General features: G+C 36.4%; 1 protein-coding gene across 2 annotated transcripts in view; it reads left to right on the top strand.

Annotated features, from left to right (window-relative positions):
• nbas (NBAS subunit of NRZ tethering complex) overlaps window positions 1-16,691 on the top strand; it is a 175,149-nt gene that overhangs the window by 97,433 nt on the left and 61,025 nt on the right. For both annotated transcript variants that reach the window (XM_051874425.1, XM_051874424.1), the window contains exons 41-46: window positions 1,573-1,805; window positions 3,372-3,482; window positions 9,434-9,687; window positions 11,116-11,444; window positions 14,150-14,359; window positions 16,447-16,649. In XM_051874425.1, coding sequence (XP_051730385.1) covers window positions 1,573-1,805; window positions 3,372-3,482; window positions 9,434-9,687; window positions 11,116-11,444; window positions 14,150-14,359; window positions 16,447-16,649 — 1,340 coding nt within the window. The remainder of the gene's footprint in view (window positions 1-1,572; window positions 1,806-3,371; window positions 3,483-9,433; window positions 9,688-11,115; window positions 11,445-14,149; window positions 14,360-16,446; window positions 16,650-16,691) is intronic.

Genomic DNA, 16,691 nt, shown 5'->3' with positions numbered 1-16,691 from the left:
CTTGCGTCCAAAAAGCGTATCAAACTGCCAAAGTCACGCCCCCCAGTGGTGAACCATTGAAATTTCGAAACACTTATGATGTAATGAAGCCTCGTTTACTGAAATCACGTGACACTGGCAGTTTGATACACTGTTTGAACAGTTTGAACCACTGATTCGAAGCAAAAGATTTGTAAAGCTTCGAAGCTTCATGAAGCAGTGTTTTGAAATCACCCATCACTAGATATTGTTGAATAAAGTCATTATTTGTTTTTGTTTTTTTGGCGCACAAAAAGTATTCTCGTCGCACATTAAGGTTGAACCACTTTAGTCACATGAACTGTTTTAAATTTTTCTTTCTGGGCATCTGAAAGTGTTAATTACCTCACTGAGCCATCGGATTTTATGAAAAATATCTTAATTTGTGTTCTGAAGATGAACGAAGGTCTTACGGGTGTGGAACGAGATGAGGGTGAGTAATTAATGACAGAATTTTCATTTTTGGGTGAACTAACCCTTTAACCCCCCGGAGCCACGTGGAGTACGCTTTATGATCGATGTATGCACTTTTTTGGACTTCAAATCTCATCCTCCAATCACTCCCATTATAAAGCATGGAAGAGCCAGGATATTTTTAATATAACTCTGATTGTGTTTGGCTAAAAGAAGAAAGTCCTATATACCTAGGATGGCTTGAGGGTGAGTAAATTATGAGGTAATTTTCATTTTTGGGTGAACAAACACTTTAACATGCCTGTCTGTCGTTGTGCTCCATTTCTTTTAATATTTTTATTTTCTTGTGCCTTGTTCTTTACCTCTCACTCTCTTTTTACTGTCTTTTTTTACTTGCCGTATTGTCAGCTCAGAACATGTGCTGTTTGGTCAGAGTTCAATAGTACCCAATCCCACACAGCGTCCTATTATCAGAGTCTGTTATCACACCGTTGTAATAATTTCCATATAGATTAGTGTGTAATCATTCTATATTCTGTTCTTCTGTCAAGGCTCTTAACCTGTTCATTTCTCTTCGTGGCAGACTGAATTACACTGAATTCAAATTCTTACTTAGCATAACAATTGCAATGATGTACAGTAGACCACAGGATTGGAGACAATATACAGGTCCAGAAGTAATCTGATATTCAAAATTTAGTTTAAACCTGGAAATAAAAAGAAAGTTTATTATATGTTTCTGTCATTAAGCAGCAGTTTTATTCCAAAAGTTCTTTGGAGAATGAGTTTACCATCATCAGACTTTTAACAATTTTGATCACAAATACATTTTAAAAATTTTAGATTTTAATTTTATGATAATTTATGTGATTTTTTTTTTTTATTGATTCCACCTTGTTCTTGCGATAAATAGCCTTCAATGCTGACATGAAAGTAAGCAATCTACTCGTACTACTATTGGGTCACTAAATTAGCAAAATTTTGACATTGTAAACATATGTTATTCTCCCTACTGTTTTATAAAAAATCTTTGTGTTTGTGAAGTTGAATGGTTTTGAAATGGAGTCAGTGTAGTTGTTGTAGACTTACTGTCTGTTCATTTTAATAGTATTAATTCGGTGATGTCTTGTTTCCATGTAGGCTGATCCGAGAGAGCTGATACGTCTTGTGACCAAGCATGTGGCAGACCATGCTGGATGCAATTGGGTGGATGAGGAACTGCAGGCCCTGATTGGTCAGTTGCGACTATACAGCGAGAGATTGACAGACTTTACTCAAGCTCAAGTGCTACAGGGACTCGGCCGTGGGGTTGATGTCCAGAGATTTAGCAGCGACAACCAGTACAAGAAAGAGACTATTCTGGGCCTGGCTGAGTAAGTATTGTGTGCATGTGTACCACACCAAAAACATACGTTTGCTAGTATATAGTGATCTTGAGAGAACAAGACATGAAAAAATACATGCTATTATAATAATATATATTTAAAATATTTTTTTATAATATTTAAAAAAAAATGTATTATATTTTTAATATATGTGGATGGATGGATGGATGGATATAGCTACTCATCTTTGAGTTTTATTTATTATTTATTTATTTTATTATTATTTTACATATTTTAGAATAATAGTAAAGTCATAAACTCTAACATAATAGGAACGGAAATTACGAAGTGACCTTTTGCCCAAATCACAATTTAGCACAGTCTTGGCATTCACAAAGAATGTGTGCAGAGTTGAAAGAGAATGACACATCTCCTACATCTTTTAATCTGTCTGTCCTCTGAATATGACTCTCTGGAAGAGAAGCTCATGTTTTAGGATTGATCTTTTGATCCAAACCAGAGCTCTGGCTTTAAGGAGCTTGATACACAGTTTTATAAGGACTAGAATCACAGGTCTGAGGTGACTAAGGTCTAGCAAGTTTTGGCACAAAGACATCCAATACTTACTGTGGGGGCTGCAAAATGAAGTTCCAGCAGCTCAGGGCAGATCCGTGTTGCAAGAGCAGCCAGAAAAGGGATCAAATCATTCTTTTAGAATAAGACAGATCTGGATTTTTATGGATATGTTATACTTTGCCTTTGATGGGCTGCCATTTTGGCCAAGATTTGAAAGATCGAGACACTGAATTTACCTAATTAAAAACTGAAGCTTGAATGCTTTAAAAAATGTTTCATTAAAAATGTAATTGAAATTCTCTCTTCATTTTTCCTTTTTGTTCCTTTTACTTGCACTTATTGCCTTTTATTTACCCGCTGTCTGTCTTTTGATCTATCTATCTATCGTTCGTTCGTTCGTTCGTTCGTTCTATGTCGTTCTGTCTATCCATTGTTCCATCATTCTATCTGTTCGTTTGTTCTGTCATTCATTTGTTCTATCGTTCATTCTATCGTTTTATAAATCATTCTATCTATCATTCTGTCTATCTATTTATCTTTCGTTATATCGTTCGTTTGTTCTATCTATCGTTCGTTCTATTGTTTTATAAATCGTTCTGTCATTTTATCGTTCTATCTATCTTTTGTTTGTTCTTTCTATCATTCTATCTATCGTTTGTTCTATCGTTCGTTCTATCTATCTTTCTGTCTACCTATTGTTCTGTCTATCTCTTGTTCGTTCTATCTATTCTATCTATCTATCATTCTATTTATCTTTCGTTCGTTCTATCGTTTGTTCCATCTAACGTTCGTTCATTTGTTCTATCTATCGTTCTATCATTGTATCTATCTATCTATCTATCTTATCTATCGTTTGTTCGTTCTTTCTATCATTCTATCTATCGTTCGTTCTATTGTTTGTTCTGTTGTTCTATCTATCTGTCATTCGTTCGTTCTATCGTTCATTCTATCATTCATTCTATTGTTCGTTCTATCGTTCAATCTATTGTTCATTCTATCGTTCTATCTGTTGTTCTGTCTATCTATCATTCTATCTAGGACATTGGATGAGAGCGTGTACGGGATCTCTCGTTCTTTGGCTCATCGATACAGCATTCCTCTCTGGGAAGTACACATGACGCACCTTGAGTTTCTGTTCACTGATAGCGGGTAAGACACACACACACACACACACACACACACACACACACACAGCAGACGTTAGCAGTGCTCACATTGAAAAAAGATTTACTGCACACACAACACTTTTTCTGGAGGAATGAGCCTGCAAAACCTCAGTTAGAAGCAATGTCTGCGGCTTCCACAAGTAACAGTTTTTATTTCCTCGACGTGAGGGTCAAAACCCTGCGACCCCTGTGCTCTAGAGGCGTAAGCAGAAGATTGCACGGATCGATCGCAGAGAATGGCTTACAGTCGATCGGTCAGTGTGATTTGCCAGACTTAGTTCAGTAGCAAAGGCAAGAATCTCTTTGTTTTTTTTAAATAGTTTTGCAGTCGGTTTTTATTGGGCTTTGAAAATCCACACACAAACAATGCGCCACCCCTCCTGAGTTCCCTGCACGGTAAATTTGTCGCTGAATCATTGTTCAAAGCCTGGTCTAATCAACTCCCTCTCCATCTCTCACCGGGTTTAATCACCCTGAATATCTCTCTCTCACTCCCTCCCTCTACATAAACAGGCACTCATTTGACTTTGCTTATTTAGTACAGATTACTTGGGTGAAACTGATTTACTGTGAATGTGATATTTTTTTTTTTCTTTTTTTCTTTTTTCCCTGTTTTCCCTTGTGAGAGCCATTCCATGCTCATTACCATACTCAAGGCTTCTGTTGTTTGTTTTTTGTACCTCTGTGTAGAACATGAAATCGCTCTCTAAAAAAATAAATAAATAAATAAATACCCCCCATCAAAGATGTTATCAAAGGAGAATGGCACCAGAGGGAGTTTGCGCAACTTTGGCAATTACTCAAAAGTTTTATTGTATTGCAGTTTCTGTTTGCTAATTTGTCAGCAAATGGGCTTTTCTGACTGCGGACTTGTAAACACAAATTTTGCATCGTTTATGCTATTTACTCAGTTTATATGATTTGCATATGAAGTGATTATATAATGCATTTTCAAAGGCATTGAAAAGGGCCAGTTCTTTGTTTGTTTTTTTCCTGGTGGTTTATTTTGTTTATTGTGTCACAAGGCACAACAGAGTTATGTACATGTTTAGATTTATTTTATTACAAGCGGTAATTTGGCTTATTAAGCATGTGAATTTTTGGGCAGATTTATTGATAAATAGTCTTTTGTAATTTGAAATAGTTACATTATTGTGTAAAATGTGAGCTTTGAAGCGCAATTTAATTGGGCTGCATAAAAATGATTGCTTATTTTGGCTTGATTGCAGACTTTGGCTCTATTTTGTTTAATTTGGTTTCATTCCATTCTGTTCCATTCTATTCCATTGAACTTCAGTTAGTTCAAATAAATAGATCAATTCAGCTCCAATTAGTTTAGTTTGTGCATGTTTGAGCACATCACTGTTTGTTTCATGACTTTTTGTGCCAGACAACTAGAGGCATTTGTTTTATTTTATTTTATTTTTTGAACATACTGAAATTGTGTTTTATTCTCCAACTTTCTGAAATCAGGACAAATTGTTTCAAATGTGGAATAGATTTTTTTTTTTTTTTTTTCTCAATCCTACATATGACAGATGGTCAGTCCAAAATTATCTTGCTCTTTCTGGACAGCTGGTCTGTCTATAGTCTATCCATTTTTCTTTATTGCCAGCTTGCACCAAGTAATGTTTTTCTCAGGTATTATGTCGTATATTCTGTTTAGGGCCAAATAACATTGCTGTTTCCTTTGTATTGTTTTAGTCCAACAAGACTTTCTGTTTGTGTATTGATGATCATTTGGCTTGGCCTGATATCAGTCACATTAGTCATGTTTTTAGACCAGCTGAATTAATGGGTTCTTTTCAGAGTTTATTTCCTGGTTTATAAGGGACTGAACAGGGTAGGTACTGTAAGGTCACTTATTTTTAGATGTTTCCATGTAGATTAATATACTGTAGGGTTTTGGCTTTATTCTGCCCAGCATGCTTGTTAGGTGCACTATGTACCCTGAGGATACTCTTTCAAAACTCTACATGAATGGCTTCAAATGGGTTTTTATTCCAATTTTCAAATTTTTCATGATTCAGTAGTAGACCCCACATTGCACTGCCATATAATGCATTAGCTTCTATACCTGAATGCATTTGGAGCCAGATTTTAAGTGCTATTTCAAATTGGACAGACATTTTGCTGGCATCAAATGTCCTTTTTTGCTTTCTCTTTCAGGTCATTCATTAAACTGTGGTTTGCACTAATTTTCAACCAAAGATACAACGGGGCAAAAGGCACACGCAAGCACATGAGTAAACCTGAGGTGCCTTTAGTCTATTTGTATACTGTATGTAGTGTTGGGCATGTTTAATTTTGATTTACCAAAATTGAAACTGGGACATATAATCAGGTGGTAATATTCAGACCAACAGCATGGCTGCAGTGCAATATTGATCTTACAATAGTTCTATAAATATGAAACATGATAACTTTTCAAGCCACATTTCAGACAAAATTTGCCCAGCTATTTTGTATACTTTTTTCCTCCTCCATCAAAAATAGTTCCAAAAGAAGCCACAGCATCAATCTTTGCAGCAGATAAGTATATGAGCAAAGTGGAGAGAAAGCAATTTTCCCATTCTCATTAAACAACCCTCTACAATGCGAGTAAATCACTCGCATATGCAACCAAATTTCACGAGAGGCGACTAAAATTGTGTTTAATTAGCCAATGGCTGGTAAACTGTATGATAACAGTCATTGAGTAATGAAGTTAGAGGCAAAAAATACGTTTAGCGCAGATATAATTTTTATATACACACCGTAGCTTGGCTGAGAGCACCCTCTGTTGTTTGTTGACTGGTCCCGATTGGACCAGTGCTGCTTCATCATGAAAGTTTTTACATGCCTTTTTAAGCCTTGCCATTTTAAACATTCAAGCGCAAGAAGACGCGAAAGATAACTCGCGCGCACTGTGTAAGAAGTTTTGCACTGCACATCCGAACTGTACTGAATAGAGCTCTCTTTCATGTCTTTGCGCTGGAACGTCCATCTTAGCGAGTATCATAGTAAACATAGTCGGTTATGTTTTAAGTGAACTTAAACAGTCGAGAAATAAAATGCATGTGTACTGTATCAGTATGTGATCCATGCATTATATCTTAAAGTGACAGCAGCCTAATATTCCTGCTGCTGTTTATGTTTTTAATGTTAATCAAACAACAAAGGACAAAGAAAAATCACTCACTGCTCTTGACTAAATAACCTTTGTAGCTTTAATAAGGATTCATCTGTATTTAATTTATACAATGAAGACTATGCAGTGTTATTTTACATTTGATTACTCATTATTCAATTTCTGTACCTAATCTGTACTGTTAGTTCTACAGGAAAAACCAGAAATTTTTTTCATTTGCATCGTTCTGTTGTTTATTTGTGCTATTGTAGTTGGATTATCTGTTCTTATTTTATTACTGGCTGTTTACTTGTCTTTAATAATGTTTTAAATTTATATTAGTTAGACTAGTAGTTTTAGCTGTGGTATTGAATTTGGAATAGATAATTATGAATTTTCACTGAAATATAAAAATTTTGGTGTCAAAAATTTGCAAAAACAGATCCATGTCCGGTAAAGTCACCGTGTGGCAAAAAGTTAGTTTTAGGCCCTGACTGTAACTAATAATGTATATATATCAGTCTGCCCTTGAGTGAAGAATTCAGTTTGAATTCAGCCTCTGTGTCTCTCTCACACACACACCCTTTATCCGTTCTTGGCTTTGTAATTGCAGCAGGAGACAGGATTAATGGCTGCTGTGTTTAGTGAAGTATTGATCCTGTTAAAAGCAGTTATTCTGTGTTAATAAGCAGACTGCAGTCAGAGGCTCCTCTTTCCCTCTTTATCTCTCCCTGCCGCCTTTCCTTCCTGTAATTTCTGTCTTACCTGTTTTGTCTCTGCTATCTTCTTCCTCTTTTCCTCACTTTGTTCTGGCCTGTTTTTGTTTTCCAGCCTGTCTTGCATTCTTCTCTCTGCATTGCTCTTTCTGTGTCTGTTTCTGGCCCCAGGACATTGTGCCTCCAGCCTGTATAGTCATATCCATTAAACATGTGTTAAGGTCCATAGGGGTTACGCTCCGTAGACAATGGATAGGTGTTGGGCTCTGTCCAAATGGCCACATGCAGCCTGCAGCTCGCTCATTTTGTTGTATTAACACTGAATATGATTAGCTGTAACACAATAAGCACATGCAGGCACCGTGTTTACCCACACATATGTTGAGAGCTGTGTGTGTCCTGTGAAAGTTACTTTACTGTAGGTTGTGTCTTGCTCAATGGCGTGCAAAGTGAAAAGCCGCAGGAGCTTGAACCTGTTCTAAAAGTGCCTTTATAGTCATTAAAAAAATAAATAAAAATAAGTACAGTTATTTTTATTGGAATAAGCATTGGACCAGTCCAGACGATCTGAACTGGGATCGGCCAACATTGTGAAAAACATTTTTTTATGCTAGATTAATTTTATGTTTGATAATAGTTAATGTACCGTTTATAAGTTTTGGGTCAGTAAGTTTAAGAAATTATTTTTAGTCGACAAGGATGCATTAAATTGATTAAAAGTGATGGCAAACATTTATAACGTAACAAAAGATTTCTATTTTAAATAAATTCTGTTCTCTGTTCTTTTAAACTTTATATTCATCAAAGAATCCTAAAAAAAAAAAAAAATGTATTACGGTGTCCACAAAATGTAGAAAATACCTAATACTGACTTATTTACAGTGCTTTAAAAACAAGTATTTGCCCCCTGATTTTTTTTCTTTGTGTATTTTTGCATATTTTTACACTAAATGTCATTTACTTTCTCAATGAGACCCTATGAATGCATAAAAGTGAACAAAAAACACAATGAGATATATTTTTCATGTATTTATTTAAATTTCAGGTCCTCTAACAGCATTTTTGTGGAGTTGAATTTTTTTGAGTTTTTTGAGTTGAGTTTATTTAATTTTCTTGTTTTTCAACCATTTTGTTACAGACTTGCTTATGTTTCAGATGCTTATGTTTCAGATCACTGTCTTACATTGTCCAAAACAATCAAAAACAGCATATAACAATATTAAAAATGTGCAAACTCAGAAATTCAGAGGTAAAGACTTTTCACAATATTTAAATTGGCCTTTTTCTGCCCCTGTGGAGGTCTGCGCAACCCTCTTATCTAACTTCATCTTTTATTCCCTGTCCTGTTTGCGAGTCAGCATGCTTTTTATGTCTTTTCTCTCTCTTTCTGTGTATGACTCTTTCTCCCCTTTACTTCTCACACGTCCACCCTCACGTACAGCATCAGCAGACCTGCTGGATAAATGGACTTGGCAGTCATTGAAGGTTCACATAGTAATTTATTGATAACCCAACTCTATAAAACATTTCCATGCATCAGAATTGCTATGGGATATTTCTCTGGTGCAGTAAAGCTGTTTATCTTTACTGAAAAGCCATTCAATTAGAGTGAGGTGGAGGGCCAGTCCATACGCCTGCTTATGAAGTCACTGTGGAGATAAATTATGGAAATCAGGGCAGCGCTAACATAAAACATGACACCCATAGAATCCAAACCTGACATCAGATTTATGGTGGGTCAGTTACTGCTCACCATAGGCTATAATTCACTGCTTAAAAATTATTTTTTTTGGTCCTGGAAGTGGTCAAACCACAGTGAATAAAGTTTAATGGACTTTGAAGAAGTTCTTTTAGATTAAACAAAATCAATTCTCTAGCACAAGTGGGCCGTCGCAGCATATTAACTCGACCTTAATGTACTTCATTTGGTGCGGGGGATAGTTGGGGGGGAATATAGGTGTGCATTGCTTTAATTGATCCACTACAAGCAATTTGCAAAGGTTGAGTGATCAATGCTTCAACAGACCTTGGTTACAACAGCTCATGTCTTGTTTCTTTCACCTTCCAGTCTTCCATCTCAATCCATCTCTCATTTCTTTCTTTCTTCAGCCTCTCCACCAAAGACATAGAGGGCCGGATGGAGGCTCTGGGCCTGTTCGAGACTCTAAAGAGCGACCCCGAGTCATTCTACACGCACATGACTAAATATGTGTATCCCAGTATAGCCGGAATCGACCAGCTCCGAATCCTCTTTTACTTCACTCTTCTGGAGAACTGCAGCTGTGCTAACTACTTCCCTCAATCTGCTATGAAGCCCGACACGCACATCAAACTGCTGAAAAAGCTCAAAGCCGTGGCCGTTGGTGAGTAACAGCCAAAGTCTGAACAAATGGATCAGAATTCATCACATCCAAAATGGTAGTCAATCTTACAGATCAGGTTTGAAAACCAAATCGGTTTTTTTGTATAGTGTGAACAAAAACGCTGGTTGGAGCAAGTGTTGAAATGACTGTAAAATCATTTTGAAGAAAAGAGGATTCGATCGATACATAGCCGACCTGGTAACACAAATGAAGCGGTAAATCAGCTCCTGCTTGCAAGCATGTCAATCATCACCATAACCAGAAATTTCCCATGTAATGACACATCTCTCTCCAGCTGAGACAACAGGAAATGGGACGCTGAGCAATGAGGGTGCCAATGAAAGTAATAGAGGAATGTTAATTAGCCCGCATACAATACATTTTTGTTCTTTCCTGATAAGAGAGATTATTATAAAGCACATGAAACATGGAGTGAGGTTTGAATGAGTTTATTAGCTACATACCTCTCTCTCTCTCCAGTATTGGGGCACTGCATGTGATAATGCAAACGTAATAAACATCATTCACTCATAACTGTATATAAGTTGTGTACTTATGTGTGAGAAAAGGTTTCATATCATGTGCTTTTTACTGAATTTTTGATCCAATAAATGCAGCCTTGGTAAGGGATACAAACACTAAACTTTTGAACAGCATATCTATCATCTGTTATAGCATATCTATTATTTATAGACTTGTACTAAAATATTGTCATTCTGAGTTGCTTTATTCCATTTCTTGTATCTTAAATATCTTAAAATAGTTTAAGACTTTGATTCACTGTACTGAAAGGAGCTAGAACTAATGATTAATTAATAATTTTTCAACTTGGTAGTTTTGGAGTGAGTGTTTTAAGAGGTCAGGAGGGAGTTTGTCAGAGTTTTTGCACTACTCTCTCCTGTCTCAGCTGATACCTTCACACTTGGTAGGCACCGAAAACACACTCTGTCGCATTCATGCTCCAAGACACAGTCCTGTAAAGACTGTTCTTAGCATCTGCCACAACCCAAGGGACAGAGATGGCACCTTCTTTTCCACATCTCTGTCTGTTAGAGTGTGTATGTGTGTTGAATGGCCTCCTGGCCCCTGTCGTGAGATGGGCCCATTCTCAGAGGCAGGCGTTTCAATATTTAATGCCCTGATGAGGCTTTGTGTGTCAGTGTAATGTCTGTCTGACTTGATATATCCTGGAGGCATGCCGAATCTACACCTATTCACATTGATTGACACAAATAGAAACCATATCGAAGCTTGAAACTGCAATAAATGTCCCATATTTCAGATTAATAGAGATTGAGAGAGTATTTTCCAATTCAACATTCGCTGTTAATAGTGGATTCCATTGTGACAACTTGTCCCTATAGTGTGACAACATACAACAGGAGAAACATATATATAATTTTATAATCATAATGTTTTGCTCCTTAGGTCTGGACTATAAGAAGCTGACAGATGAGGATTCAGATCCTTTGAAAGCTCTGGAGCCGATACTGACCAGCCAGAACGTCCTGTCAATCTCCAAACTGGCCCCTCGAATCCCCCAGAAGGGAGGTGAATCGCTTACTTCTAGCTCTGTACATGCCACCTGGCTTCATAAACTGTTCTGGGAAGGGGATCAGCATGTGCTGAAAAAAGCCCCCCAGAGCGACTTCCTTCATGCCTATGACACCTGTGCCAAATACTTTGACCGACTGCTGCCCGTAGATTGTGTTAACTTCTTGGATGCCATCACCTTTTCCCCTGAAGCAGCCAATAAGGTGAGTCTAATGCAGAAAATGGGTGGGTCTTGAGGGTTTTAATTTCAAAGTTTGCACTACTTTCAAAATCCTCTCAAACTGCAATAAAACATTGCAATCTGTCCGACTAATTTCCAAACAGTGTTTTTGAAATATCGCTTACCCCACCTTTAACCAATATCTTTCCTGCTGACCTTCAATGATCTAATTCAACCATACTAATAAGCAAAAATTACTTTACATAAACATTACATTTGTGATCAGCCTTTATATTAGCCAAAAATAGAACAAAGCAAGCAAGCCCAGCCCAGGTGAGAAAAAGTAACGCAAAAGTAATGTAACACATTACTTTCCATAAAAAGTAACTAAGTAACGCAATTAGTTACTTTTTTAGGGAGTAACGCAATGTTGTAATGCATTACTTTTAAAAGTAACTATACACTCTGTTACATTTAACTTTTTAAACATCAGTTAAATATGAAATGTGTTCTCACTTTTTTATTTAGTTGAAAAATAAATTGATTCCCAGTCCTCCATGATCATATAGAGAAGCCTGGATTTTGGGTGGGACAAAATACTTTACTGTACATGAACAAAAGCGCTGCTGTCCACAGAGCAGATCAAATCAGATACTTTGTCCAGTGCAAATACTCTCATAGATTCCCAGTGAAGCACAGTGGTCAGACTGATGTTTAAAGCCTGCTGTCCAATTAAAATTAATCATTCAAATCAACACATGGACATAAATATGCCATAACTCTGTGGTGTGTTCACTGATTCTATGGATATGTTCATGTACACTAAGTGCTGTGTGATGTTTTAGCACCTCTCATCTCTTCCTTTCTCTCACAGATGGCTTCATTTTCCATTTATTCTGCCTGCAAGTTGAACACACACAAGTGTATACAAAAAAGTCACATACACACGCGACCCTGTGGCAAACATCCTAAATGAGCCTCTGTAATCAAAAGGCTAATCGCTAATGCTTGTTGGCCCCTGGGGTGTTCAAATGAGGTTATTGTAATGATTGTTAGGTTGATATAATGTTGCAATGATTATAGTTTGTTGAAAGCAAGTTACAAACACTCATTCCCATAAACACACACCCACTCCCACCATTAAAGTAAGAGTGGCATTGATTTGGTACTCAAGAATACCACAGGGAGAAGCAGCCAGTGACATCTGCCATGACTCAGATGTAGATTATTTGCAAACCGTGAGTAAATACAGTTAACATACGTGTGCGTAAGTGAAAGCAGGCGAGCGTGGGAGGGGAGTGTTGGAGGTAAACAGTATAAGATGAATCCAGGCATGTGGAGTGTTATCACCGAGATAAATCTAGATGAGAAATGGGATGAGACCGAATTATGCGACGTCATTACTGTTGTGGATTATAATAGTAGATGTGCAGCAGAATAATGGCCCATTTCTGACTGAACATTAGTTCAAGCAGAAAAGCTTGAGCACATTTCACCATTTCAGGATGTTAGCCAATTCTGGGTAACTTCCACTCTACGGGGTCACCTGTGGGTGACTACTGATAGAATTTAATTTTGTTCACTATTCTTGTGGGGAATTTTCATTCATTCATTCATTCATTCATTCATTCATTCATTCATTTGGAAACGTAGGAAAACTGCTTATACATGTGATCTTCAGGGATATTATTAGTGGACTTTGTAAAGACTTGGTGGAAAACTAGTATACTGCAAATGTAGTCTATAAAGTAAATAGATATATAATTTTAACTATATTTATTGTTAAAAGTGGTGAATAAAATAAATTTGAATTTAATTGAAAATGTTTTTCTCCAGTTTTATACATGTAACATTAATAATGTCAAGAAAAAATATATATGCTGTCAAATAATCAAAGTATATATTTTCCATATAATATTTACATAACAGTATCATCAAGTGGGATTTTGGAAACAACATGTCTTTATTTATTGCACTTGATATTTTAATTAATGTTACAGTTGGGGTCTGTACGTTTTTTTTTTTGTTGTTGTTGTTGTTGTTTTTTTTGAAAGAAATTAATACTTTTGTTCAGCAAGGATGCATTAAATTGAATAAAAGTGACAGTAGACATTTATAATATTTAAATAAATTCTGTTTGTTTAAACTTTCTGTTAATAAAGTGTCCTGAAAAAAAATGTATTTCACTTTCCACAAAAATATTATGCAGCACAACTGTTTTGAATGCTAATAATAATTAAAAATGTTTCTTGAGCACCAAATCAGCATGTTCAAATGATTCTGAAGGATCATGTGACACTTAATTCTGGAGTAATGATGCTGAAAATTCAGCTTTGACATCACAGGAATAAATGTATAAATTAATGTTAAACTATATTTAAATAATAATAATAATAATAAAAAAGTTATTTTAAATTGTAATAATATTTCAGTATTACTGTTTTATTGTATTTTCGATCAAATTAATGCAGCCTTCATGATTTCTTTTAAAAACATAAAAAAACCTATTAACCCCAAGCTCTTGAATGAAAGTGTATATATTATGTGTTGTATATTAATATAATTTTCAGAATCAAATATATAAAGCCTTTATATTTTAGGAAGTTGTTCCTTGCTAGGGAATCATCATATTTGGTTGGTATAGAAAAACATATTGAACATTTAAAAAAAAAAAAAAAAAAACGCTTCAGATTTTTAACATTTATTCTTGTCTTGTCTCATTTGTGTGTGATTTCTGTACGTGTTTAGCTCTCTGTAGAGGCCAGGCTGGAGATCACTAAGCGTGCACAGAAGGCTCTAAAAGGCATTAGCGACAAGAGTAAGAAAAAGGGTAATGATGACAGAAGTGAAAACTCCGCCTCCAACTTTGACTCCGCCCTTGCTCACCTGCAGCAGTCTCTCGCTCATCTACAGACTCTGAGCCACCCCTTTACTCTGTCACTCAAGACAAGTCAAGAGGTAATCCTCAACACACACATACAATTCATGAAAATTTACTGTACTCTTGTCATTTCATCATCCAAGACAGATGCTAACTGTAAACAGAGCTTTAAGTATTATGCAAGTACCCAAGCTACTTGTTCTTTTTCTCTCTTTTATTCTATCTTCCTTGCCTCCTCCTTTACAATTTCTCACTTTCCTGACCTGTGAACAGTGGCTGTGATTGATTGGCAGGTTTGTAGCTGATGTCCTGTCTGCAGGATAGTAGCAGGCAGTCCATGTCAGCCTGTGGTTTCTTTAATGCACACATCGAGCCATTTGTATATGGAAATATATGGATTCATTTTTACAGCACACTTATCGAGCAGATACTGCCGTATCTCATTACCAGCACACCTTCACCGTGTCACACAACATGCTCCCATAGGGATTTGCACGATCTTGGAAACTGCAGTTTAATTCTCTGTTCGAGTTGCCTTGCTGCCTGCGATATGCCAGTGTAGGAGAGTAACTTAAATTCACTATAAAACATAAGTATAGACAAATTTTTTTTTTCTTCCTTATTTTGACGTACATCTGAGTGTAACAGATTATTGAAAAAGAAAAGTTCTGTTCATCGATTACGTCACCAGAGAGAAGCCTGTCGCTTCACTGGAAGACTATATTTTGATGGCATTGTTTTACTATTAAAATATGCATTGATGAACCATTTGCAATAAGATCTACACTCTAAAAAAATAATCTTAGCTCAACAAAAAAATAACGCTTTTAATAACTTTGCATCAATTTTTGAGTTCTAACTTTAAATAAAATTATGTTCAACTAACAAACTACTTTGAGTTAGAGGAACTTTATGGCATAAACACATTTTTAAGTTGATTACTCAAAAAAAATTAAGTCACTTCAACTACTTAAGATGTAGCCCTGGAACTAGGGATGATCAAATGAATGGAATGTTAAACAAATTAAATATTTATGCCTATATAGCTGCTGTGCATAAGCGAAACTCGGAGTGGATTGAGTGCACAGCAGCACAGACGTGCAAGCTTGTCGAGCACACATCCCTTTTTCACAGACGTTTGGAAAGTTTGTAGTTCGGTCGGATATGTCAATAGCAAAGAAGGAAAAAGGAGGCACATATTACTAACGTTAACTGACAGTAAAAACCGGACATGCATCAATTGGGATTTAAACTAAATCATAAATGTAAGTAAAACTTGAACTGTTATGTGATTTATGTATAATGAGTGGTTCCCTACATTATTAAAGGACGTTTACAGGACAAGAAGTTTACTCAGCGCAAACATCTGAAGCACGCACCCAGAAAGCCGCGTCTCAGACAGTGATTGAATACTGCATTGAATTCTCTTTCACATCTTCTTTCTCTTGAACTGATGAATTCACACAAAATTAGTCTTTGCGAGTATCCTAATAAACATGGTTGGTTATGTTTTAAGTGAATGTAAACAGTTGAGAAATAAAACGCATATGTAACAGTATATTGGATCCGTGCATTCGCTCTTAAAGGGACAGCAGCTTAATAAACCTGCTGCTGTGTTTTTAATGTTAATCAAACAATAATTGATTATTATTGGATTATTTGTTCTTATTTTTTTACTGACAGTTTACTTGTCTTTAATAATGTTTTAAATTTACATCAATTAGTCTAGTAGTTTTTGCTGTATTATCAATATTGTAATGGAGAATTGTGATATTTCACTGGTATCTAAACATTTGAACCACTGACCCAACCAGGGCAGTACAAAAAAAGTCCTTAGCATTAAGCCCTGCTGAAGCAGCTCTAAATATGTGCTTTGCTGTTAAATGAAAGATAATTTCTTTAAAAAAAAAAAAAAACAACAACATTGTACTGACCCCAAATTTTAAATGGCAGTGTATGCCTAGGATGCTGGGAAGCATAATTATGTTTCGGCTGAAACAGCCTTTGCGCCAGAAACATGCTTATGACACCTTAAAATGCTCCCTCGGTAGGAAGCTCCCCAGGTTTTGCAGCATGAAGCATGTGTGTGACAAACTTGTTCCTCACGAGTCTAATGTCGCCTGAGCATGAGTGTTTATGTCTTTGTATTCTTGTCTTGTTTTAGGAGAGCTTGCAAAAGTACAGTCGCATTTATGACCTGTCTAGGTCAGAGCAATCTAAGGTTCGGGAACTGGCTGTCACAATGGCAATGGATGGACAGCCCCTCGAAAAAATCGAGCAGCTGCTCGCAGTCGCCGTGGGAACAAGTGACCTGTCACCGAAGAGCATAGTCCAGGACGCAGTGGAGCTGATCATAACTGCTCTCAGGTACAGCGATCTGCAGTTCTGCCTAATTCTCTCAACCAATGT

This window comes from Ctenopharyngodon idella, chromosome 20, assembly GCF_019924925.1.
Source record: "Ctenopharyngodon idella isolate HZGC_01 chromosome 20, HZGC01, whole genome shotgun sequence".
NCBI classification, from domain to species: domain Eukaryota; kingdom Metazoa; phylum Chordata; class Actinopteri; order Cypriniformes; family Xenocyprididae; genus Ctenopharyngodon; species Ctenopharyngodon idella.
The sequence above is the reverse complement of the archived record's forward strand: the minus strand, read 5'-3'. Positions and strand labels throughout refer to the sequence as shown.